The 25,919-nt window shown below is 41.2% G+C and overlaps 2 protein-coding genes across 4 annotated transcripts in view; one reads left to right on the forward strand and one right to left on the reverse strand.

The window, feature by feature from the left end:
* The first annotated feature begins 724 nt into the window (after positions 1–724).
* On the forward strand, positions 725–21,679 carry reps1 (RALBP1 associated Eps domain containing 1). Of its 2 annotated transcripts, XM_074616433.1 has the most exons (20): positions 737–888; positions 1,266–1,445; positions 4,978–5,101; positions 7,171–7,400; positions 8,587–8,749; positions 9,190–9,320; positions 10,173–10,335; positions 10,418–10,481; positions 11,512–11,666; positions 11,997–12,118; positions 12,565–12,645; positions 14,884–14,971; positions 15,490–15,591; positions 16,455–16,515; positions 16,736–16,934; positions 17,055–17,252; positions 17,456–17,545; positions 18,183–18,340; positions 18,441–18,546; positions 18,630–21,679. In XM_074616433.1, exons 2-20 carry the CDS (start codon positions 1,293–1,295, stop codon positions 18,696–18,698), a joined length of 2,457 nt encoding a protein of 818 aa, XP_074472534.1. In that variant the 5' UTR covers positions 737–888; positions 1,266–1,292; the 3' UTR covers positions 18,699–21,679. The 2 variants fall into 2 exon arrangements, with proteins under 2 accessions (XP_074472533.1, XP_074472534.1); XM_074616432.1 differs by having other exon boundaries at positions 725–1,445.
* A 1,122-nt stretch (positions 21,680–22,801) lies between these two features.
* Positions 22,802–25,919, reverse strand: part of clu (clusterin) — a 169,555-nt gene continuing 166,437 nt past the window's right edge. For both annotated transcript variants that reach the window (XM_074615788.1, XM_074615789.1), the window contains 4 exons: positions 25,241–25,381; positions 24,321–24,547; positions 23,640–23,818; positions 22,802–23,503 (listed from right to left, as the gene is read on the reverse strand). In XM_074615788.1, the coding sequence (XP_074471889.1) occupies positions 23,491–23,503; positions 23,640–23,818; positions 24,321–24,547; positions 25,241–25,381 (560 nt within the window). In that variant the 3' untranslated portion in view covers positions 22,802–23,490. The remainder of the gene's footprint in view (positions 23,504–23,639; positions 23,819–24,320; positions 24,548–25,240; positions 25,382–25,919) is intronic.

Below are 25,919 nucleotides of genomic sequence, written 5' to 3' on the forward strand. Positions count from 1 at the left end.
ATTTGTTTTGCATAACAGCAGCTCCGTTTGCAACATCACAGAAAGGACAAAGACAATAAACAAGGATACAAACATTTAAACATTACAATCACAGAAGACAATATTCAGGGCCCTTTAACGCACATTTGATCTGGGATTAGGCTCCATATTTAGTTTAAGGATTGACTGATGCAAAAAAGAGTGCTTCAGTCTAACCTTATTAAATCGTGGAACCCTGTATCTCCGATTCGATGGTAACAGTTGATATTCACTGTTCAAAACATGATTGGGGTTAGAGACGATGTTGTTAGCCAGCCTTAAGATGTTATTATGATAGGCTGATTCATAGAGTTTCTCAAGGGGTTGACCAACAATCTTTGAGCAGATTTTCATTTGTTGGAGCAGTTTTGACTTTAAAGTAGTTGACAAATTCTTGTACCATGTAGTATAACAATACTGCAGGACACTCATAATCACTAAAAAACAATAGAAGAATTTGTTTAGTTATTAATGTATGCCTTTTTATTAAATTCACTGAAAGACAAGTTGTTACGTTGGTTTGTGTCTTGTTTTAACAGAAACTGCCACCACAGGAGCCAGTACTGCAAAAGCACGATCACCTTTTGTTTTCAACTTAGTCTTTGGAACTGTTAAAAGACCCAGACTTGCAGACCTAAGTAGTACTATTGCCATGTCAACTGGTGCTGCTTTTAATTTGAAAAACCCCTTACCGGAAGTGTCACACTACCTCTTCGTAGCTTGACACTGGCGGCAGCAATGGCGGCTAAAGATCACTAGAGGAAGGAACCAGAGAAACCATGAAACTTTACTTCTAACGGCCGCGCTGAGGAATCTGTTTCCACTACTACCATCCCATAACGGAGTTAAAGGGAGAAGAAGTGCCGTAACGTGAGATATTAAGCCGTATAAACGTCCAAACTGAAGGAAAGTGGACGCACTAGTTAGCTTAGTACCAACTGACTGTTAGCTTAGCCGTTAGCTTAGCTGTTAGCTTAGCTGTTAGCTTAGCTGTTAGCATAGCCAGCTGTTGGCTACTTGGCTTCTCCAACAACAAGTTAACTAACTAATTAACTGTATGAAAACAGTCCTTATTTAAACAGTTGAGTGGTGATTAACTTGTCATTATAGATAAATAGTATTTGTTTGTTTTTACAGACACATGTGAACATTATTCATGCTAATGCTAAGCTAGTGCTAAGCTCCTGAAGTCTCCTGCTCTCCAGCCTTTTGGCTATAAGGAGGCTAATCAATACTGGGGTTTTCAGGGGGTCGATTGGGCCTACTGTACTACGATGGAGAGTCTAACGCTGACTGAGGTGGAGCAGAAATACTACTCTGATTTGTTCATCTACTGCGACACGGACAACACCAAGAAAGTGGCTCACAACGGGAGAGTTCTTGACCTTTTCCGGGCGGCCCAGCTCCCCAGCGAAGTTATCCTGCAGGTAAGCTAGTGGTAGCTTTGTTGTGCATGGTTTATGAAGTCATCAGACGTCAGTGAGGCTGGTACCAAAGAAACAAAAGCATGCATATTGTGCAAACTTGTCAGAGCTGACCTGTCATCCAGTAAAGCTAGGGTGGTTAGCAATGCTGCGCAGCAACAGAGACACACCTTCTTCTGGCTAATGTCAAGCTTATAGCCAAAAGAGAGACTGGGCCAGCAAGTCACATAGTTATTAACCTTAGCTGAACATTTGCCCTCAAATTGACATGTTATTCATGTAACAGACGCTTGTATGTCTGCTCTCCAAGTGTCTTTGTTGAACAGCACCCCAATGTACACAATATAGCAAATTATGTCCTCATCATCATCAGCAGCCCTTTGGGGCAAGTTTGCCCTTTGTGCAAACTTGTCAGAGCTGACCTGTCATCCAGTAAAGCTAGGGTGGTTAGCAATGCTGCGCAGCAACAGAGACACACCTTCTTCTGGCTAGTGTCAGCTTATAGCCCAAAGAGAGTAGGCAGCCAAGTCAACATGAACATTTGCCCCTCAAATTGACATGTTATTTATGTAACAAATGCTTGTATGACTGCTCTCCAAGTGTCTGCTTTGTGGGCATGTGTTGCACCCAATGTACACAACGTTATAGCAAATAATGTCCTCATCATCAGCCCAGATTACTGCCCACTCCTTCCTGTCCTCTCACTCCATTAACATCTGTATTATGCATCCTGCATATAACAGATGCTTGTGTGTCTGCAAGTGTCTTTTTGAGGGCATGTGTTGGAACAGCACCCCAATGTACACAACGTTATAGCAAATGATGTCCTCATCATCATCAGCCCTTTGGGGCAAGTTTGCCCTTTGTGCAAACTTGTCAGAGCTGACCTGTCATCCAGTAAAGCTAGGAGGCTAATTAATAGTTGTCACCTAAAATACATGATTTAGGAATGGTGTATCATTCAACCAGTCTTTACACAGACCTTGTACATATGTTTTAATACACAAATATATGTGCTACTTGTCAGATTATATTCATGTTATGGTCACAACAACTATGATACCATCCACACATTAGCCTCTGGTGGTTAGCAATGCTACGCAGCAACAGAGACACACCTTATTAGCCCGAAGAGAGTTAAAAGCAGCCAAGTCACAGAGTTATTAACCTTAGCTGTACATTGGCCCCCTCAAATTGACATGTTATTCATATAACAGACGCTTGGATGTCTGCTCTCTCCAAGTGTCTTTTTGTGGATGAACAGCACCCAATGTACACAATGTATAGCAAATGATGTCCTCATCATCAGCCCTTTGCTTCAGATAACTGCCCACTCCTTCCTGTCCTCTCACTCCATTAACATCTGTTATTTTTGCATCACCACTGGCTTGAGCTGACATGATGGAAATGCAGCCAATGTCACAGTGGAATTTATAATAGTTGTCACCTAAAATACGATACGATACAACTTTATTGTCAGTTTGCACTGAAATTCATTTTGCGTCCATAGGCAGCTCAGTTTGAGGAAAAAGTACACATACAACAGACATACTGTTACCATAGACAGACAGACAAGTAAGACCCATCAGACAAAAAACAAAACACATCACAATTATTCATACATAACCCATTACAAAATTACCATCTGTCCTCTGGATTTACATGTCTTTAGCAGCACATTAATTATTATTTAGCAACAAGATGGACTGATGGACAAAAGCGTTCTTTAGCCTGATGCGGTTAAATGTAGGGACTCTGAATCGCCTCTTGGAGGGCAGAAGTTGATATTCCCCATTTAAAACATATTGATAAATGGTGTATCACTCAACCAGTCTTTACACAGACCATGTACATATGTTTTAACACACAAATACATCTGCTACTTGTCAGATTATATTCATGTTATGGTCAGAAAACAACCATGATGCCATCCACACTCTGTTAACAGATTTTATGAGCAGCCAGTACACCTCCATATATTTTCGTGTGACTCCAGGTCTCTCTCTCAGCAGGCCAATATTTGCAGTTTGTGAGTCAGAATCCTTTTCAAGGTCAACAAGGGGAGCTAGCTGTGTGGTGGAAGAATTAGGCAGTGTTGTAATCCTCTACTTCCAAAATGTACACTGGTGGCCAATCATACGCACACAGCCACAGTGTCATGTTGTAACAGGCGGAGAAAAGTGACTGGTGCTTTGTATCCGGACATTCTCAGAATAAGTCCTTTGTCAGCAAGAAGGGGATCAGTCAGCTGTAGCGGCTCTCAGCGCTGAAGGACTCATCTTAATGTTGTAAAGTTTAACTCCCTGGGTGTTTATCGTCCACAGGTTCCTGCTGTCCACATATTTATCATGTGACCACACTATGAAATGCATCCTCCCCTATGTGTTTCTGTGCACATTTAAACAAAATTGTTGCATCTGTTGTGCCGCCCAGTCTACCGTTCTGGACAAAGCCTGCTCAGCATGACGTCAAGCACAACAAAATATGTGATAATCAGGCTTATTAGTGGCGAGACCCACTGAACATCTGCCAATAAGCTGAGCAAGTTAGACTGTTACTGGTGCCCTTTCTTGTGACTTAAAGCAGGTAAACAACATCACATTAAAGGTGCTCTATACATATCCAGAGCATTAATTAATATAGCAGCAAACAACTATTTGCTATGTAAAGATATAGAGGAGTAATGTCTACCTCAGTAGAGAATTAAGTCTCTCTCCCTCTGTGTGTGTTGTAATCCGAGCTTCTCTTTGCTTTGTTGACATTGCCGTGCATGCTTTTAATGCATGTTTGTGCATGTGAGCGTGCCCCACTGGCTAGCTCATGGCCGCCGCTCTGCACTGCTCTCATACGGTGGTTACAGCTGATAACGGACTGTAGTGGAAGCGGTAGCACCCTCCCTCTGGTTCCCCCCCAGATTAACAGTGTTGGCTCTGTCTGCAGTGTAGCCTTTGTTTTCACTGTCAGCGCTGTTAGCACCGTTAGCAAAGAGTAAAGAAGCAAATAGACAAAACTCTGGTGCTTTCTTGACAACAGTGAAACAATGAAATATTATAAGCGTTTTCAGTCCAAAATGGCGGATGCGTAGCTTTGCTGCTGGGCGCTGATCATGCAATGGAACGAACAATTGACTTTCACTTCTTGGCAATATATGTTCTTTGCCGTTAGCTGCGAGCCGCCGGCTCAGCTGTTGCCATGTTGAGAGCCGTGCGGAGGCAATAGAAATGCTCCAAATCTCGCATTTAGCACCTTTAAGTCAGTAGGTCTTTGGAGAGCTTCGGTACAATATATCAAGTGTTTACAGTGTTGCTTGTTGTGACCACTGATAAGAAAACAGTCTCTTGTTAAAGCACAAAAAATGAATGTTAATTATTGTTTATTTTCTTGTTTAACTGTTGCATGTAACATTCTGTAAGTTATGAATTGTCAGAGGGAAGTCTGGGTTTCTCTCCTCTCGGTTTTAATGGTTGATATCAGAGTTTCAGATGAATACAATGTTGTTGACTGTTCCTCATTGTCCTTGTGTGTGTGGGTTTAGATCACAGAGCTATGTGGAGCCACTCGGCTGGGTCACTTCGGTCGGAGCCAGTTCTACATCGCTCTGAAGCTCATTGCCATTGCCCAGTCCGGTCTGCCCCTGAGGGTGGAAAGCCTCAACTCGGGTGAGTCCACCTTTTGAATTTAACCATTGATCTTTCTTCAGAACCTCCTCCCACAAGAAAGAACAGATTCCCCATTCAGTAGCATCGTGTAAAACATACCAGGTTCTCGGACAAGTGCCAGAGGACTCAAAGCTTTTTAAAAAAAAATCTTGTTTAGAAATTATAGCTTAATGAATTTGAGGAGGTCTTGGGACAGGAAGCACCCGTGACCCAGGAGCTGCCTCCTTCTGTCCACATGTCGAAGTGTCCTTGAGCAGGACATTGAACACCAAATGCTCATTATGTGTGTGTGTGTGTGTGTATGTAGGTGGAAAATACTGGTTAGTTTAGACAAAAATACAAGAAATGATATGATACGTTTTAGATCAGCCACTCTGCACTGTCGATGGCAGTAGAGCTTAATATTTGTGTTATCAGGTGCGTTGCAATAAGAGCTGTTTCTACTAGCTTTCTATTTATCTTTGCTATTATAGAGTCTGTAATGTAAGCCCTCGAGGTTTATCTGTGGTTAAACACAAGGGAAGATGTCACAGTCGCCCGCTGCATGAATTTACTTGTTTGGCCTGAAATATTGCAACATGAAGTTGCTGAAATGATTTCATAATTTGATATAAATATAAGGAAGTACGGAGGCCACTTCCTCAAAGCAAAATGGACATGATGAACGACGTGATGTTTATTAGATTTGGGGATGTTTGGACTTGAAAAAACGTTCCCTCTTAATGATAAAGGCTGAATGCAAATCATGGATAGAATTTGATTAAAAATATGAATTTGCTTTGGGCTATTAGAAAGCCGAAAGAAGAAGAAAGTCACCCCGGTCATGCTGAGGTATTGAATAGAAAGTTATTTTTTATCACCAGTATGTAGTTTGTTCAACAGAGAGAACTGACAAGTTAATTTCTCAACTGTAAAATATTCCACTCAGTGTATTACTCTGCAATTCTTTAAAAAAACACAAATGTAAGGGATGTGCAGCAAGATTGTTGTTTGTTACGTGTTTATGTAAAAAACAAAACTATCAGCCAATATATTATCATATTTTTGAAACTCACAAATATCAATATCAGTATCTGCATTAGAAAATCCAGTATTGTTCAGGCTACCGTGGGTTCAGTACCTGCTAGGGCTGCCCCCTCTTAGTCGATTATTCAACTAATTGGTTGTTTTGGTCTTAGTCGACTAAGATTTCTTTAGTCAATAAGTCGTATTTTATGCTTTTTTCATGCTGAATGATTTATTTCCAAGAAACTTTCGAGCACATCCCTGATAATCACAAGATTTAAAGTGGTCCTTTTGTGTGATTCCTTGTGGAGAAACTCAGTTTCACCGATCTGTCGATTAAATCAACTAATCGATGAGTCGTCTAAATCGTATGAGTGTTACTTGACTAAGAATTTCTTTGGTCAAGGGCAGCCGTAGTATCTGGCAACTATACTCCTACTTATTATAGCTAATTATGACAATCCAATACAGCACACACCTCATTTGTTTTCCTCCCTGTGTCAGGAATTTAAAAGCAGAAAAAAACAACACTTGTCTGAAACATTTGAAATGTCAAGTTTTGTTGTCATTTTTCTACCATCATCACTATTTTGTTCTGACATTCAACGTCGTACAAATCCACTGTAGAGGAGACAAACACACTGTTTGCTGCAGCAACAGCAGCTTCAATAGATCAGCATTCAGTCCATGTTTTATTTTGAGGAAGCAGTCGGACCTTTTCTGCTTTCATACGGTTGTTCTCGTTATTATACAGCTGTCATTCTCTTCACAAACACCTATAAACCACAGCTGATTGCAAGAAGTTTGTGCTCCTTCTCTAGGCATTCTGGGAAACGTAGGGAGTCAGTAACTGAAGTAGAAACCGATGAGGCAGGATGAATGAAAGTAGCACTAAAAAAGTAAACTCATCAGTAACTGATGAAATCCGCTAAACATCACAGGCTGATGATTTTAGTACAGTAGAGAGTGATTTCCGTCCTCGAGTTTAGTGCATTGAAGCACCTGGAAATCAATTTGAAGCTAATCTTCCTTCTAATCCTGTGAATGGATTCCTGTCTCACCAGTCAAAGACCTGCCGCTGCCCAGGTTCGTGGTGGGGAAGAACGAGGCGGAGGCTAGGCACGCGGCGCTATACCAGGACACCGACAGTCAGGGGTTGTACCCGGCCTCTGCTGCCGCAGTGATGCCCAGACCACCAGGCAGGGGGCTCCCGAACAAGAAAGGTCCCCCATCATCCACTTCACTTCCTGCCCACGAGGTCATCCAGCCACTGGCACCCAGCATAGAACCACAGGTTAGTCATTTTACTCTCCTCATGCAGACATATCGCTTATTTAAATACTGTCATTTCGTTCCTTTTCCTTATAATTACCTGTTCTTTGGTATAAAAATTAGGGCTGTCAAAGTTAACGTGATAATAACGCGTTAGCGCAAATTCATTTAAATGCCACTAATTTCTTGTCACTCCAAACTTATGCTAAATTTTAGCGAGGAAAAACTATCATGGGCATTTTCAAAGGCATCCCTTGACCTCTGACCTCAAGATATGTGAATGAAAATGGGTTCTATGGGTACCCACGAGTCTCCCCTTTACAGACATGCCCACTTTATGATAATCACATGCAGTTTGGGGCAAGTCATAGTCAAGTCAGCACACTGACACACTGACAGCTGTTGTTGCCTGTTGGGCTGCAGTTTGCCATGTTATGATTTGAGCATATTTTTTAATTCTAAATGCAGTACCTGTCAGGATTTCAATCATGTGATTAATCGTAATAAAATATTTTCATCGATTGACAGCCCTAATAAAAATGCATTCATATGTGCATAGACCACAGCTGATAATAAATGAAGGTATTGGGTTCATGTTTAAAGCATGCCTTCTTTTCCCACAAGTAGTCCTGCAATGACTGCATTAAAAATGGACGTTACTATTATCTATCTTTTGGGGAACATCATACGCACATTTTATTTCCTCCTACAGCTGCTGAACCCAGCAGTTACTAGAGATATGTTTGTGTTTCCTGTGTTTTTTTCCCTGTGCATGTTTGAGTACTTCTATCTGAAATTACACTCTGAAGGTTTCTGCTGCTGACTTTTTCTGTGCTGAAACCAGCAGTGTGTTGCCTGTCAGTTATGTAGACCTCATATCTATTTGCTATCTATTGTGAAATGTTCATTCGCTGGTTGTTTGAACATCCCATATCTGTGATGAGCAGATAAAAAGCTTTGAAGCAGGCTCGGATGTGGCTTGTTCGAGATGGAAATCTTGTAGTATTTGAGATGGGATCTGCTGAAAGTTAATACCCATAACATGTGCAGCCATTATCAGACTGTAGTGGCGACACAGAACTTCTGTTTCCTCTCTGTTTCAAATTAAGATTTGATGTCTGAAGATGTTGATTCTCATTAAATCTGCAGTTTACTGAATACGTACATACATATTTCATGTGTTTGCTTGTATTTATATGTGTTACCAGCCCGAACCGACGTCCCCGGTGGTCTCCCCTCACCAGTCTCCCCCCACTTCCCCTCACTCGTGGAGGAAACACAAGCGGCAGCCCAGTGGAGGGAACGCAGACAGACAGCCGGTGGTGGTTCCAGCTGGAGCTGTGTGGACGCATTTCAGAGAACCACAAGCAGGTAACGCCCACTCACCCGCCAGCAGTTGGTGATGATGAATTAGAAATTAAATGAATATATCATACAATGAAAATAATCGTTAGTTGCAGCCCTACTTGACAGAAAGAGTCAGCACGGAGCCTACTGGTTGTGTTTGTGTGATTTCTTGGTGTTTGCAGCTTGTACATAAATGATGTTTGCTGAGAGTGTCAGTTACAGCAGTTAGTCATTAGAGGAACAAAGGGGAGCATCACATGACCTGTGCCGTGCTTTCATCAGCACAAAATGTGGTGGCGATTATTACAAAAAAGGATGGTATGAAAATAATTCTGTCTGGAGCTGCAACGCTTAATCCATCTGTCGATAGTTGCAGCCTTAATCCTTTCCTAATAACACGTGCAGTATGTTTATTTGTGCAGTTTAGGATGTCACTGTATGCGTTCCTCTCCTCCTCCCTCCAGGTCCAGTGCCCGGTGAGGGCATGTGGCCGTCCCACTCGCCCCCGCCTCCGGGTCAGGAGAGTTGGGTCAGTTTCACGGCAGACACGCCGCCATCCAGCGCCATCCCAGGAATGCATCCATCGTCAGTCCAGGTAGGGCAGCGTTACGCTTCTGTCACCGTCCCAACACCAGGGCTGGTTACATACAGATTCTGCCTGATGAATAATAGTTTGTGCAACTCACTTTTTGGTGCAGCAACTTCGCTTAAAATTCTCCAGTTGGCAAGCAAACCCCCATTCTTTCTTTTTGGCCTTGATGCTAAAAACATGTTTGGGATTTATTTTGGATAAAACACAAAATCAGCACCTCTATTTCCCCTAATACACATACATAAACTTGAACTACTGGTCATACAACAAAAGTCTTAGTGCTGTCAAACAACCACACAGCAGAAATGTGGTCCTCGGTGACAAAGAAATCACACACATCTCACATATTGGTGAGGCAGGAGGTACAAGTACAAGTCATCAGTACAGATTATCATGAGAATGACTAAGGAGATATTGTGACAGGCTGCTTTATTCATGACGGCAAACATGATCAACCTCTTTCATCAGATGAAAAGGCGCCATCAGACATCGCAAACATAGAGCGCAAGATATCATACTAACCACCAGCGGTTAAAACACCACAAACATGAGCCAACATTTTATATCAGTACTTTATCTGCCTGCACTGAGAGACTGAAACTCGGCAAGCAACTTCTCTGTGTGACATTGCTCAGGAAAAGATCAAACTGCAAAGGGACGTTATTAAATTTGTAACAGTTTTAAGTGTTTACAGACCAAACTGTAAAGACGCATACAGTACATACAGCTACTGAAGGAACTGAATACATACAGGTTTTATTCTAACCTGTTTTACTTAATTATTTACCTTATTATATATATTTTTTAAACAAGTGCTGTTTCCTTAAATGTTTCTGTAAATGTGGTTTCCCGTAGGAAAGCACAACGATACGAACGGTGGCCTCAGCAGCAATGACCAATGAGATCCAGCGACAGTCCAGCGGCTACGATGATCCGTGGAAGATCACGGACGAGCAGAGACAGTATTACATCAACCAGTTCAAAACCATCCAGCCAGACCTCATGGGCTTCATACCTGGTAGGGAAATACACAGCCACAAATTAAAACTGTGTGTAAAACGTGGATTGTTTTAATCATCTGTTTTGTTGTTGTTTTTCAGGTTCAGCAGCAAAAGAGTTCTTCACCAAATCAAAACTACCGATTTTAGAGTTATCACATATTTGGTGAGTTGTCACTGTTCGGCCAATCGCCGTCTCTGCTGTGTTTGTCTGTCCTGGAGTAGGGATGTCACGAGAACCGAGTACCAAGTCGATGCCAAAATTCTCGAGACTAACGGTGTCTAAAATCCGAAAAGACGCTGTGCATTGAGTATAATTATGATGCCTTCAGGCTCTATTCAGTAAAAATAAATATTGGGTGAAGGCAAATTCTAACGTTACCATGATTGTGTGTTCAAATGTAATCTTGTAAAATGTAGTTTTTGCCTTTTTTTGGCGTGTATTCACAGCAATATATAATAGATATTAGAGAGGGAATTATGACCTGTTTAAATTCCTAACATTAGCTCTAAGTGTTTATTGTTTTATTTTGTTTTTTCTATCGCGGTATTGAATTGGGTATCGAGAATCTTGGAATTTCCCTGGTATTGGTATCGACTACTAAATTTCTAGTTTCATGTACCATGTAGATCAGCACTGTCGTTAAGTTATTTTATTTAAAGGCTACAGTGGATTAAGCAGGAACCAATCATGACCATTATTTAGTTTACAGTGCATAATGTAGTGTGTTCAATATGTGATAGGAATTGTAGAAAATCAGCCTTTTTGATAAATGACAATCTGTGGAAAGCTAAATTCTGTCTTTTTATACTTGATAAATTACTTTGCGCCAGCGTCTGAGCCTCAATCTACCATGCTGACATTGTTTTAAAGGGAAACAAAATGTTCCTGGATCATTGCTCAGTCAATTACTGCATATTAAAAAAAACATCTGTCTGCTCTGTTGACGTTCTCATAGGATCATTTGGTGCGAACGTGACTGTGTTTATAACAAAACGTTGTGTCCAGCTCTAGTGGGAACAGGACATCTGAACTAGCAATAACAGACTCAACTTTTTGAATCATGTGGGGAAGATAAAGTCAGATTGAAAGGCAGCTGATCCATGCTGATAAAACTGTGCTGCAGCCACAGTTGCCACTGTGACGCTGTCTGTGAGGACGGCAGACTCACTAACGTCTAATGTGTGTTTTGAAGGGAGCTGTCAGACTTCGATAAAGACGGAGCGCTGACCCTGGACGAGTTCTGCGCCGCCTTCCATCTGGTTGTGGCCAGGAAGAACGGCTACGACCTCCCTGAGAAGCTGCCGGAGAGCCTGATGCCAAAGCTGATTGACCTGGATGACTCAGCAGGTACGCAGCCTCTCTCTCTCTCTCTCTCTCTCTGTTGCTCTCTCTGTTGCTCCCTCCCCTAACTTCCCAACCTCAGGCCTCATAAAACCTGTGAGGTTACAGCACTGCAGTGTGCTGAAATTGAATAGTCTATAAATGAACTTGCTATGATGGAGCTACTGTACGTTTCTGCTGCCCTTTTAACGTCCCATGCACTCATTAGCTGCCCGCAACAATCGGCTTGTTTATTAAATCATTTTGGATAATGTCAGAACAGCAAAGAAAGACTATTTTGTTTGCAAAGTTCATACTAAAACTGCTGCTAACCTGTGTCTATTTTTTGGTATCCAGAGGCCCAGGAGCAGGCTGCTGACGTTGGATACTCGGGCTCCCCTGTGGAGGTCACCCCCAGCAAGTCTCCCTCCTTGCCTTCACTGAACCAGAACTGGCCGGAGATGAACCAGAGCAATGAGGTTCACAACATGCACACACAACACACACGATTACTTCTTGTATCTTCACACATACTGTGAGCTCAATGTTTGTTTTTGCTTTTGCTGTGTTTGCATTTGGTTCATCATAATGAATTGCTCCGGGTTAATTAGGTGCTTTTTTTTCCTTCATCCATCCATCATGATTTGACTGCCTCGTCATCCTCTTCATCATCAAACATAATTACTGATAATAATTCAGCACCTCTTCTCTCACTTCCTGGACTGTGGCGGTAGCCTGCTGTTTCTGTATGAAAGTCTGTTTTGTTTCCATACCCACCGCTGATGTCCACATCGCCACGTCGCCTGGCGATGGCTGATGATGTCACATGACGGTAGCGGCTCAAGGCGCTGATGATGTAAATGTGTGATGTCACTGCACTGGCTGACTGACATGTTTTTTCTCACTGTCTGTCTGTCTCCTGCAGCAGTGGGAGACGTTTAGCGAGCGCTCCTCCAGCTCACAAACTCTGACCCAATTTGACTCTAACATTGCACCAGCTGACCCTGTAAGTCAATCACTTAGTATGCATGGTTTCACCATTAATGCACAGACATTAACCCTCTGGATCTCCATGAGGTCTCTCTCTCAGTGTCTCTCTCTCAGTGTCTCTCTCTCTCTTTCGGTCTCTCTTTCTGTCTTAAGGCCCAGACACGCTAAACCAACATCAAATAACGAAGGCTGGGCAATATATCGATATCGTGATATGAGACTAGATATCGTCTTAGATTTTAGATCGTAAAGTGTTGACGTTTCCTGGTTTTAACGGCTGCATTACAGTAAAATTATGTAATTTTCTGAACTTCCGAGACTGTTCTAGCTCTTCTATATTTGCCTTTAACCATTTAGACATTATTTCCACATTACTGATGATTACATATACAAAATCTCATTGTGTAAATATTTAGTGAAAGCACTGATAATCAACACTACAATACCGTCACAATATCGATATCGAGGTATTTGGTAAAAGATATTGTGATATTTGATTTTCTCCATATCACCCAGCCCTACAAAGAACAAGCGGCAATAAAGGCAGACTGTCTTCTGTCTCTTGGCCAAAAAGTTGCACTTGAACACACCACAAAGACTACAGCCAACGGCCAACCAGCACGTACGTTCTGCGCCTGCGTGACAGGAAATAACTCTCCACACCAGCAGGTGGTGGTAGTCTATTCGTCATTCAAAAAGGGAAACCGGAAGACCTAAAGGACTGCAGATATGCAAGCCGTTATGATACGAGTGATTTCTCTCACTGACGAGCTCTGCCACTGATTCAACGCGCTGAATCGACTAAAAAGCCTCAGACACAAGTCGCACACAGCAAAAACTAGGCCGACAGACGCTCACCAACGGCCTGGTGTCAGGACCTTATCTCTCCATCTCTCTCTCTCTGTCTGTCTCAGTCTCTCTCTCTCTGTGCATGATGTTCTTTCAAAGTTCAGTCTGCTGCATCAGCAGTGTCCAGTGTGTGTTGTGATTTGGCTGGCTTAGCTTCTATTGGACATCACCTTTTTTTTCTACAGTGACATCAGTAGTGCATTTACAGATTGAGACAGATACATTTTCCATATATGGTCAAATTATTTAAGTACTTAAAATCGTGTGGTGCTTTGTCATTTACTGTTGAAGTGTTCGAGTCTTTTTTTTTGCCCCTCAGGCAGAATTTATTTTGCTTAATTGGCTAACGAATAGCTCTGCACTATTAATCTGGCGAAAAAGTGCAGTATTGACTGCCACAATTTGCCTTATTGCAGGAGTGTGCATCTTTTTTAGATTGCTTTTGGGTGCTCTGAAATTCTGGGCAGAAATCCCAGCAAAAAAGTCCCAGAGCAGAACCTGAACAATGATGTAAAACATCCCCCTTAAATCTCTGGAACGGCAAATAAATGAGCTGCTTTTAATGAAATATCACAGGTAGATGTTTTACTAAGACACAGAGGTTCACTCAGTGGTGGAAGAAGTATTCAGCTCTGTAAAACTTGCTAAACTGCATCATAAAAAACACTCTAATACAACTTAAATCTGCATTGAAAATGTCTTGAGTAAAAGTAAAAGTACAAAAAGTACTTATCAAAATAAAAGTTTTCATAATGCAGAAAAATGGCTCATGCAAATGTTATACAGTTATATATTATATCATTGGATAATTATTAGTGAGCAACATTTTACAGTTGTAGTTTGCCGAAGTGGAAATCATTTAAACTATTTTATACACTGTTGGGTAGTTCACTCTATAACACATTTTATAAGATCATAAAATCATAATGTGCAAAGTATATAGTAACTAAAGCTGCCAAATGAAGTGGAGTAAAAGTTTAAAGTAGCACAAAATGGAAATACTCAAGTAAAGGACAAATAGCTCAGATTTGTACTTAAGTACAGTATTTGTTCTGAGTAGAACTACTTAATTAGAGAGTTAAAAGACGGTACCTTTTATACCACAATGATATTCCAATTAGAATATTCAGAAAAAGTAAAATACCTTCTCTTCTCTCTCTGAAAATGGGTCAACACCAATGCAAAAACTCCCAACGCACGATGTGATTATAAAGCAGTTATAAAGTCGAATCTTTACTTTGCTTGCGTTTGATACCCAAGCTGTTATGTATCAAACCAAAATGACAGATGGAGGCGAAGCCTGACAAAGTAAACTGATGGTAAAGTGTTGTGAATACGCATCTCCTTCTATAAAACCTCATAAATCTGCCTGTCTCACCTCCTGTCCCTTCTATCTGTCCTTCAGGACACAGCCATCGTCCATCCGGTCCCCATACGGATGACGCCCAGTAAAATCCACATGCAGGAGATGGAGCTGAAGAGGACTGGCAGCGGTGAGACAACCTCTGACTGTCCACATCTTAATTTACAATTGACCGCCCCCCTTAGTTACTGTTGCTATGCCGGATAAGCTTGACAAGCTTGAGTTGCTATGTCGGACAAGCTTGACAAAACATTTGTAACAAGAGCTTTTTATGGATGGCATTGTGAGCGGCTTTAAATTACTTATGAGTGTGCGTTAAAGCTAATATGAAAAAGAAATCAAACTCGCATTAGAAGTCATACCAGCTCATTTTGGAGATGTAAAAAACCGCCCCAGAACATTGTGTCCCTGGCTGAGTTTGCAGTGTTGGAGAGGTAATGACACACTAAGAGGCTGCTGTTTGTTATGAGTAAACAGAAACTAACGTCATTAAACAGAATCAGTCTGGATTTTATTCATAAACTCACAGTGGAAATGTTTTGTGGTTGTGTTTGTGAAGCTGCTACTGAAGATATTTTCTAACTGTTTTCAGTTATTGTCGTCACCCTGTCTAAATGACTCAACACTGTTATTTCTCAAACCTTTTAGACCACAACCATCCGACAAGTCCGCTGCTGGCTAAACCTCCCGAACTGTCCGAAGAAGCCAGTTTACCTACATCCCTGAAGTTTGTAGCCGCCAACACTGTAGGTGAGTAAAGGATGGGCTGTTGTGCTGGAGAGTCCATGTTTAAAAGAGTACTCCACTGACTTAGCGTTGCATTCCTAAAACATTGTCAGACTCATGATGGAGAGTTTAAAAAATGGATCAAACAGATGCAGCAGAACCGTTTTTTTGTTACGAGTACCTTCACACAGAAAGCAAATATTACATGTCGAAAAAGCGACGTAATTGTTTTAACGAGGTTGATTTTTTATGAGCTTTCCCTCCGCGAGAGGTTTGAGTTGCGCCTATATTTATGAAACAACAACACGGAGGCTCCGTAGTCCGGACCAAGACGGCAAACTTTATTATTCCTTTCAACCTTAACGAAGGCAGCGCAGACCAGATCCACTCCTTCCGTTCTTACCTTTCACAATAAAAGCCCTAGACATATAATATTCGCAGGCGAGTATTTCGCATTTTCATGTTGTTTATTCGTCACACTCCCCAGTGTGTAAAGGTCTTTCCTTGTCAAAATCTGGCGCCTACATTACCCACAATACAACTCAACTGCCAACAACTCAAGTCTGAGGTTCAGGTGTGTTATGCAAGTCGCAGCTAATGTATTCTTGAGCCGCTAGCCTCAAGGAATAAGGAGGAGCAGGCTACAGAGGCCTGATAGTCTCACTTCTTTCTAACTTCATACTCCATATTTATTTATTTATTTTAATTTTCAAACTTGTAGTCTTCCAATTTCTTGAAACTGATGTCTTTGGCTCACTGTGAGGTCAGATCTGACTCTATATAATATATTTCTGTTTTTATAATTTGTGTTGGAAACTGCACATGTTTGGGATTATAGGTCAGTAGGTTGATCAAATGTTTATGGGATGTTTTGCTTTGTCATGAAGGTGATGGTTACAGCAGTTCAGACTCCTTCACCTCAGACCAGGAGCCAATCACAAGACAAAGGTCAGTGGCTTTCACGTGATTTCATTTTGTTTATGTTGTTTTATCACTTTTGTTGGACAAGCACTGTGGACATGTCTTTTCAGTTTGTATCTGTTTATCTGTATCTTTGCCCATCTTTCCTCTTGGATTCACATCCGCTCTGATAAACCGCGTTATAAACAGGTTGGGTAAAATGTTTATCCTATCCATAATTCCAATAAACATGAATGTTTGTGTTCAGGTCTCAGTCGGGAACGTCTCCAGAGACTCTGAAGGTGGTAGCCCCCCCTCCTCCTCCGCCACGCCCCCACCCCTCTCACTCTCGCTCCTCGTCTCTCGACATGAACCGCACCTTCGCTGCCGCAAACGCTGCAGGACAACCACAATCCTCTACGATAGCTTACCCGCCGGCTGTGCCTCCTCGACCGCTACCCACACAGGTAAAAAAACGCTGATAATTCACCTTTTACATAACACATCATGAGGTCCAACCGCACATCACATCATCATCATAAATCCTGCATCAATTGCATCTTGACCCGACTCCTCCCTCCCTCCAGTCATCAGCGCCACACACTGGGCATCGTGCGGAGGCTGAGGGTGCGCCTGGAGGTGGAGCGGCGCTCACCACCACCACCTCCCCCCAACAGATCCCCCAGCAGCCCAACTTCGCTGACTTCAGTCAGTTTCAGGCCTTCGCTGCATCTGAACAGCCTTCCAGCCTGCCGGAGGCCGATATACACAGTGAGCCTGGACAGGTAGGTTCTTACCTGGAGTGTGTGTGTGCGTGTGTGCGTGTGTCTATTTCTAGGTTGTAGTGAAGGCACTTTGACACCTGCCATTTTATTGACATGCCATTCTGTGTTCAAAGCTTTCACAACAACAAGTCATGATGCAACAGAACTGACGTTAGAGTCATAATTCTATACTTGAGCTGTCATGTTTGTTTTTGTGTCTACAGGTGGAGAAGACTTCAGAGGGAGCCGGCCCTTTAAGAACAGTCAAGAGTGACGGCCAAGCGGATGAGAGAGCCTCAGCTACTGTCAACTCCGTAAGTCAGCATGAAAAAAGCCATCAAATATAAACTGAGTAGATGATCAAACACTTCCAACAATCCAGTACACAATTTATATTAATATGACAAAGGTCAAGATAACTAGAGGCTGCTGCTAACCATTATTATTATCATTATCAATTGAGCTGCCGATCATTTACTTGATTAGTTGATTGATTGTTTTGTCTATAAATGACAGAAAAAGGTGAAAAATGCTGATTAGTTTCCCAGATCCCAATGTGACATCTTCAAACTGCTTGTTTAGTCCCATTAACAAACAAAACAAAACCGAAACATATTCAATATACTCTCATATAGGACAAAAAAGAGCAGCAAATTCTGACACTTTGAGATGCTAGAACCAACATTTTTACTTGAAAAGTGACTCAAAATGATTTTCAGAAAAGTTCCTGATCAGTTTTCTGTTGAGAGACTACTCAGTTAATCAGCTTATCGTTTCATCTCTAAATACATTTGATAATTATTGACTTTTAATTTGTAGAAACAACAGTCAAAATCTCCTTTTTTGCAAACAGTAAAACTACACAAAGACAGAACTTATAATAAATTTTTTATGCCACTGATTAAATTCATGTTTTTGTTGATTTATCTCTTGGTTTTGTTTTCCCATCAGGCCAAAGGTTCTGGGTCTGGTCCGCTAGCGCCTCCTCCAAAGCCTGTGCGCCGAAGGTTGAAATCTGAAGACGAGCTACGACCGGAGGACGAGCAGCACGGTCCGCAGAAATCAAACGTCATAGCTGCTGTCCTCGCCACTCAGCCTTCCATCCCCAGGTAGAACACTCGATTAATTGGCTAACAACTGAAAGGTCTTGTTTAATGTCGTCTTTGTTTGTATTTTGATTTAAAAAAGTATGTATTTGTGTGTTTTCAGGTCAGTAGGAAAGGACAAAAAGGCGATTCAAGCTTCAATCAGAAGAAACAAGGAGACGAACACAGTGTTGGCACGACTTAACAGTGAACTGCAGCAACAGTTGAAGGTACGTGGGATTAAAGTGTTTTCTTTCTGACTCTTTTCCACTCTAGCAAAATAATAAATCACTCATAACTTGTGATTTTCCAGGACCTGCTTGAAGAGAGGATATCCCTGGAAGTGCAGCTGGAGCAGCTCAGACCTTTCTCTCATCTTTAACCAACGTGAGGAGGACAACTCGGCTGTGGTGAAGCCGTGGCCCTCGGTGTGACTCCCCCTCCATCCCTCCCTCCTCCTTCCACCATCTCGGCTTTCCCTGGAGGCTCCGACCTGCTGCAGGGTGCTCCGTTAAAAAACGCTCAACAACACACTTATTAATCATAAACCGGAAGGACCTGAGAGCACAGTCTTAACCAAGAGGAGGAGGTGACAGGAGCGTGGGGGGGATTTTACAAACTGGCACTTTTCAATGGTCTCTAAAGAGAAGTGAACGTGAGGACGACAGCGGACTGAGAAACGGTTTCGGAGCGGCGGACAAGACGCTCCACAACTGCGAGTGCCGTCTGAAGACAAACTGCTGGTGTCTCGTTACTCTCTGAATGACTGAAGAAGAAAGGCGGAGTGTGTTTGTCACGTGTGACCGTTTAGTGTATTTGTGTTCCTGTTTCGTGACTTGCTTGAAGCTAGCACCAATGTGTCTCCCCTCGGGGTACAGACTCTGCCACACCGAACTCCTGTTAGAAATCAGGCAAATTTAAAGAAGCAGTTTAGTGTTTCTGGGAAATATGCTTCTTTGCTTTCTTTCTTAGCGTTAGATGAGACCATCAAACTCATGTGCGTTAAGTACAGAGATGGAGTCTGTGATTAGCTTAGCTTAGCATAAAGACTGGAAGCAGGGGGAAGCAGCTAGCCTGGCTCTGTTCAAAGTTGAAAAACCACACCTACCTGCAACTGTAAAATTCACTTAATAACATGTCTGTCGTTTGCTTAATACGTACAAAAAACAGAATGGTTAAAACAATTCCTGATTTTAGAGGGAGTTTAAATGCTGAAACTACTGAAATCTAATTCTAGGAAAGAAAGTATATTTCCCGAAAAAGTTGAACTATTCCTTTAACTGTCGTCTCACTTATTTGTGTACCTACTTTTCTACTGCCTTCAAAACTGGACTACAACTGTGGAAAACAAACAGGGCTCTAAAAGCATTTCTGCTTTAAATATCATCAAAGTGACATCTCTCTACTGAACATTTGCCTCACCATTTTCACATAACCTGTTAAAGAATAAGTTGCAGAGAGATCTGCTACTACACACGTTAGAGGCTTTGAAAACATGAGAAAGTCTACACCAGGAATCTACGTGTGCCCGTAAGCAAGGAACGTAACATTGACTTGTTTTTGAGTGGAGTTTGGTGTGGCCGGTCTCTCCATAAAACATACTGTGCTGCTTCTGGACAGGACTTTGTGTGTATGTGTTTGTGAGGTCTTTAATGGCTAAATCATCATGGTGAAGACTTTCTTTGACTCATCCTCTGTGACATGAATTCAGCCCACCTCTTCTCTTCTTACTGCCCCTTGAAGTCTTCATATGTGTGTGTGTGTGTGTGTGTTGAGTGAATGTCTCTTTATGTTACACAGTGTTTGACGTGACTTGAATGGTTTAACTTTATGCCAAATGACTGAACTATCACTCTGCTCTCTCACCTCTACCTGGGCTGTGTTGTCTTGATTGATTTTCAAACATAGCTGTGCGTGAACATCTCAGCTTTCTTTTTCTTCTACTCGGTTATTTTCCGTCTTTTACCTTCACCTGGACGGGAAACCATTTCGTTAAAAAAACAAGACATTTCACTTGAAGGCTTCGAAGAGCTGCTCGACTGCAGGAGGCGGCGTTTATGAAGAATTGCGTCGCCGATCGGGGAGAAGTTTTTCCTGTGATTTTCCCGATCGGCAAACGCGCGTGCACGGATCTAAACTGATGGCGCAGATAAGAGTTGATATTGGTTTCAAAAACTCTTTTCCAATCGGGCAGTCGGCACTATGCAAGTACGGGCGATACATCCTCACAGACCAACTATACTTAGCCGTTTGTACTACGATAGTAGCAACTGTGTGAGCAGTATACTCTGGTTTTTGTATCTTAGATCTTCCAGAACATCATCTACTGTATGTTTGTGATTCATTATGCCTTTTTTTGTTTTGTTTCTCCCCGGCTCCAGAGGGAAGTCCAGATCAGTGTTTTATCAGGTCACTTTCACCCCTAAATCTGCAAGATGTGACCCTTGCTGGGTGTAGATGAAGCTTGACTACAGACGGAGATCTGTCAACAGAATGGGAGACCTGAATGACCCAACTGCACTTTGAATCCCCCCCCCCTTTCGTCTGTGTATTTTTTATTTGTTACATCCCTCTTCTTTCTTTTAACGTTTGCATGTCTTGTCTTTCACATGTATTTAAAAAAAAAAAAAAAAGATGCTTTAAGAAGAAAAAAAAATAATGAACCACTCAAGTTTTATTTCTTCAGTACAACCTTGGAAACTGTGCCAGTACCCCTAAAAGATCCTTGTCTTGTTTGGTTAATTATTTTTTTATAAACGTTTTGTCCCTGGAGCTTCCTGTGTGTTCGCGAAGAATCTGTCTTCTTCTAAAGCCTTACTCCCAGACTGGCGTTCAGGTTTCCACGGTGGCTGACTGACCTCTCTTCCTTGTCGTTGCAAGGCTCGCCTTCTTTTTTCTGCTGTTGAGGACGATGATGTACTTGGTGTGTGTGCGTGTGTGCGTGCGTGCGTGCGTGTGTATGTGTGTGTTGTTTCCAGACCTGGAACTAATACCATTTAAAACCCTATTAAAAACCTTCATGTGGGATTGATTTATGTTTGCTAGCACAATAGCTCCCCCGTTCATCCTTAATCCCAAAAGGCAATCCATGCAGGCAGAAGCAATCACCAAGTCTTTGATGGGATTTTGAATGCTATTTGCTCCCAGATCTGTGTTGTATATTGTATATGATACACACTTTTGGACTCATATGTAAATTTGCATTAATTGCTGACTAACAGCGAAAGAATATTCTATTTAATTCCTTCTCTCTTGGCTGTGGGATCCTAGATGTTTAACTGCATGGATGTACTGTATCTCTGCAGAGTCAACTAGCAGCTGTGTGATTTTTACACAAAAATAAAAACGGCACAATATTTTAAACGCTGCTCTCCTTTACTGACTTCTTTATTGTTTGTTAAAACATGTTTTCTCATTCTGCTTCTTTTTATGAGCAATAAGGTCTGACCTTATCAATACTTCCTGCTAAAATTAAAACAGTTTTTGGATATTTTACACAAGAGAAATTATTTTTCTGTACTGTTTTGTCTCACTTATACGCTATACTTTAGTAAACAGTTGTAGGTTATTCTCTTACCCCGACATAGTCTTAATAAAGCAGAGTAGTTGAGTTTTGGACTCAGAAATCTTTTATTAATTAATTTATTTTTGCTAACTTAAACTTTGATTTTTGCTTATTTAGTCATGGATATTAAATGTTGTGTAGAAAAACAAAGATAGGAGGAATAGCCAGACACAGTTTGTTCTTCAAAAAAGAATAAAAAATAAAACTTTATTTTTCACAGCAATATCAGAGGCTATTTTGTGAGCCTGTAATGTTTTATTTTTTATAAGTTTTGCTTGTGTGGAATATTTTAATATGTCCAGTAGCTATTTATAATAAACAAGAACAAATTAATATATTTAGATAGTTTTTAGATATTTACACTATTTCTTTTAATTTTTTTCTTAACTAACTTAAACTTATATTTTTGTATATTTAGCCATGGATATAAAATTTTGTGCAGAAATACATAGACATAGGAGGAATGGCCAGACACAATTGTTCCAAATCCAAAACAAAGTTTTTTATACAGCAAATCTTATTTTTAAAATACTTTTTACTGTATTTTTTTTTTAAAGTTAGTTTTGTTTGAGTGAAATCTTTTAATATCTCCAGTAGAAATCTAATATATTTATGATATAAAATAATATAATTACGGATGGCCCGTCGTTAAGCCCCGCCCTAGAACGGCCACTGTCCAATCCTACGTTAGCAACCGTAACTAGGCGCACGTTGTTGAAAGTGCCGAGTTTCGCGAAAAAAAGGGAAATTCGTGTCTATATACACACGAATCAAATAGATTCAATTTCGTGATTAGTCCATGAACTGCCGTGGGACTGTGTTGGTATTTTGGCTCCATGCATGAGAAGAGCTTTCTTTGACAAAGGTGTTGATGTCTCTGAAATGCATGAGTGATCTCACAAAAGAACGAAGACACTGAATGGGTTTGAGCAGGTTTTATTAGATCTCTATGTATTGCTTTATTGCTAGGCTGTTGTACAGAGGGGCTCAAAGCAGTCCTGAACATAATCGACTCCTATTTCCCAACTTGAATCTGTCCAATCAGTGAGTTTAACTCCAGCAAACCGACCACTTTAACCAACTCAGATAACAGCGATCATATAGAGATCAGTAGAAGGGTCGGCTGGGTCTTTAAAGTCACTGAAACAGCTGCTCTAAACTTTAGTTTTCTACAAATCTTTGCAACAAACCAAATCTTAGTTTAACCTTCATGTGTTAGAAATGCTGAATGCATAGAATAAACAGCTTCAGAGTCAATATACATTTTGTTTTTTAACGGAAACTCAAGCAGAAAAATCATTTTATGCTGCCTTTTTGTAAAGCCCAGCTCACAAAAGGCCTTGACGTTGAAGGTACTATAGACATAAGTAAGCCTGTTCTCTACATCTACTGAATATCTTCTCTTACAGCAGGACAAAGAGCTCTAATGTAACAGTATAAATCTCTGAGGTTTAACTGAGTCGTTTGCAAAAGCAGGACTTAAAGAGGATTCACAACAGAACCAGTGGGTTCAGGGGTTTTTCCCCCCAGGTGTTTATCATCGAGGTTTCAGGTGTGTTTTGATGAATCCAGAACATTCACTTGTCAGCAGACAGTGCAGGTTGGGACGTTATTTGACCACACTGGAAAAACAAAGAGAAGGAGATTAGTGATTCCTCTACCTCCCAGAGTGGTATCAATGTTCTCATCTAACTCTACGCAAGAAAGCAAATAAACGTTTATCCCCAAACTATTCCTTTAAATGTGCTCGACACTCACACGCTGGTTTCCTTGTAGCGGTCCAGAGCCTCCTGGGCCAACACCTCAGAGAACTTGGGGTCGGTCCAGGGGATGTCGCCCGGTATGCTGATGTTCATGGGGGGAGAATCGAAGAGCTTCACAGACACGTTTGTTTCTCCAGGGTGCTTCTTCTCCTCCTCAGTGTCCCTGCTGTTCACCTACAGTATACAGGGAGAAATTCAGTTTATCTGTTATTACACTGTATAAAACACATGTGTATTTCCAATATACTGATATACTGTGCATAATGCAGATATAGTGGCTTTTAATGCTCCGATTTTGGTCATTTGGATTTTCTTTACTTGAATTGAATTATTGCTGAAACACCTACAAAAATAAATACATATTAATAGTATAAAATCCAACTTGCAATGTGGTCGTCAAGCTAAAAGTACGTAAGTTTAAGGTTGCTTGTCTTAAGTTCATCATGAGCTTTGACCTTCTTTTTTGTAGATTTCATGGTCTCATATTTTTCTGATTCCTCACTAAAGACCCTTCAAAAATTAAGAATATTTCTTCATCCATTTCCTCTACCAGCTTGTTAGAAATTCATATTTTGTTGATTTAGGAAAACTCCATTACTGAATACACTAACTATGAAGTAAAAAAGATGTCACAAGTGATAATGACGTATTGATGTTGGCCCAAAGGTCAACGTACCGTCTGAACCTGGAAGACGTCGTCCTTGGTGTTGGTGTTGTTCGCCAGAGACGACACCCAGCCGAAGTCTCGGTTGAGCATGTCCAGGATTGAGGAGGTGTTGAACATCTGCTCCTGGAACCTCGTCATCAGGCTGTTGTACTGCTGGGTGAAGCGCTCGGCCATGGCCAGCGCCTCCTCCAGCTCCTCCTTCAACGGGCCCTCCAGAGGTTTCCTCCCGGAGCAGTCTGTGAGGGAAACATCATCACGGAGCTCCAGCAAGGTTAGAAAAATCACTTTACTGACTACACTGGGATTATTTTCATTAGAAGAGGACATTACATGTGTTTCATTGCATGATTTTTTTATATTGTTTGTCATTTTGATCCCAGATCATATCACGTCTGACCCTGCACGCAGAGTCAGATCCCTCTGAATGTGAAATCAATATGAGCCTCTTTGTATTTCCCAAATGTCTCAATAACGTTTTTGCTGTCAGAGGAACAAAAACATCATCAACACAAATTAAATCTCACTCAATTGAAGCCCTTCCTGCTTCCAACATTATCATAAATCCTAATTGTGTTGCTCTAATAAAAACATCTGCATTATCATTCAGGTCTCCAACTCTGATTTCCTGCAGGAGGACCTCACTGCACCAAGTTAACCCTTTGAACCATTATTATTAGTTGTTTTATGGCTTCTTACATAATGCATTCAATTAACAAGAATGTTGTTTATATAATTTTTTTATTTAATGTATTTTTCCCTTCGCATTGCTCATTATTTGTTTCTATTTGAAAGCTTAAACATCTTACACACACAGTCTGTATCGGCCTCATCATCATAGCTTTCTTGTATCCATGTTTACATTTTGGACTGATGTTACTGGTCACAACATAAAAGAAAGAATAACACATTTAATCAGAGAGTTATCTTACCAACATTCTGGATCTCTTTGCATTTCTGACACTCGTCGCGGAACTTGAGGCAGCCGGCTGAGTTGCGGCGAATCTCTCTGCAGGTCATCCTGCCGTTACCAAACGGTTTGGTGATGACCACGTCCTCGTTCACGCTGCCGTCTGGGACCAGACACAAATATACAGTTTGTACTTTTTTTTTCAACTAACAACCTTTATTTTATATATATGGTTTGAAACTAACTGAAAGACTCTCCAGGGACTGCTCACAAATCCACCTGTGTCAAATCTTGAACTCAAATTTTCAAATTGTAATTTCCTTGCCGGTCACATGACCACAAATGTGAACATACAGTACGATTGAGGAGCCCAGCCTGGTGCAGATGAGTGAAGCTGACAGAGCAACAATATACGATATTAATACTCTCTTAACATGAGAACAAAAGTCTAGACAGCGGTTCCCAACCTTTTATTCTTACGGGAACCCTGTTTTGCCAATGTAACCCCCTCGACCACGCTCTTATCCTCGCCAGATAGAAGGCTGCTTTTAACTTTACTAAACAAACAAAAGATATACTGTATACTTGCAAATTTCCCCGCTGTGGGACTAATAATGGATTAGCTTATCTTATCTTTTCATCAAAAAATAATCTTGAATCTGGCTGTTTTCGAGGGCCACACGAGGTTGGTAACATGTCTA

This window comes from Sebastes fasciatus, chromosome 18, assembly GCF_043250625.1.
Source record: "Sebastes fasciatus isolate fSebFas1 chromosome 18, fSebFas1.pri, whole genome shotgun sequence".
In the NCBI taxonomy this organism is placed as follows: domain Eukaryota; kingdom Metazoa; phylum Chordata; class Actinopteri; order Perciformes; family Sebastidae; genus Sebastes; species Sebastes fasciatus.

Excerpts from the sequence above, each read along its gene's own strand:
- reps1 (XM_074616432.1), top strand. The coding sequence starts at position 1,293 with ATGGAGAGTCTAACGCTGACTGAGGTGGAGCAGAAATACTACTCTGAT. Across the intron at positions 14,972-15,489 it reads GCTGAAGAGGACTGGCAGCG|ACCACAACCATCCGACAAGT; the intron begins GTGAGACAACCT and ends CAAACCTTTTAG. Across the intron at positions 18,547-18,629 it reads AACTGCAGCAACAGTTGAAG|GACCTGCTTGAAGAGAGGAT; the intron begins GTACGTGGGATT and ends GTGATTTTCCAG.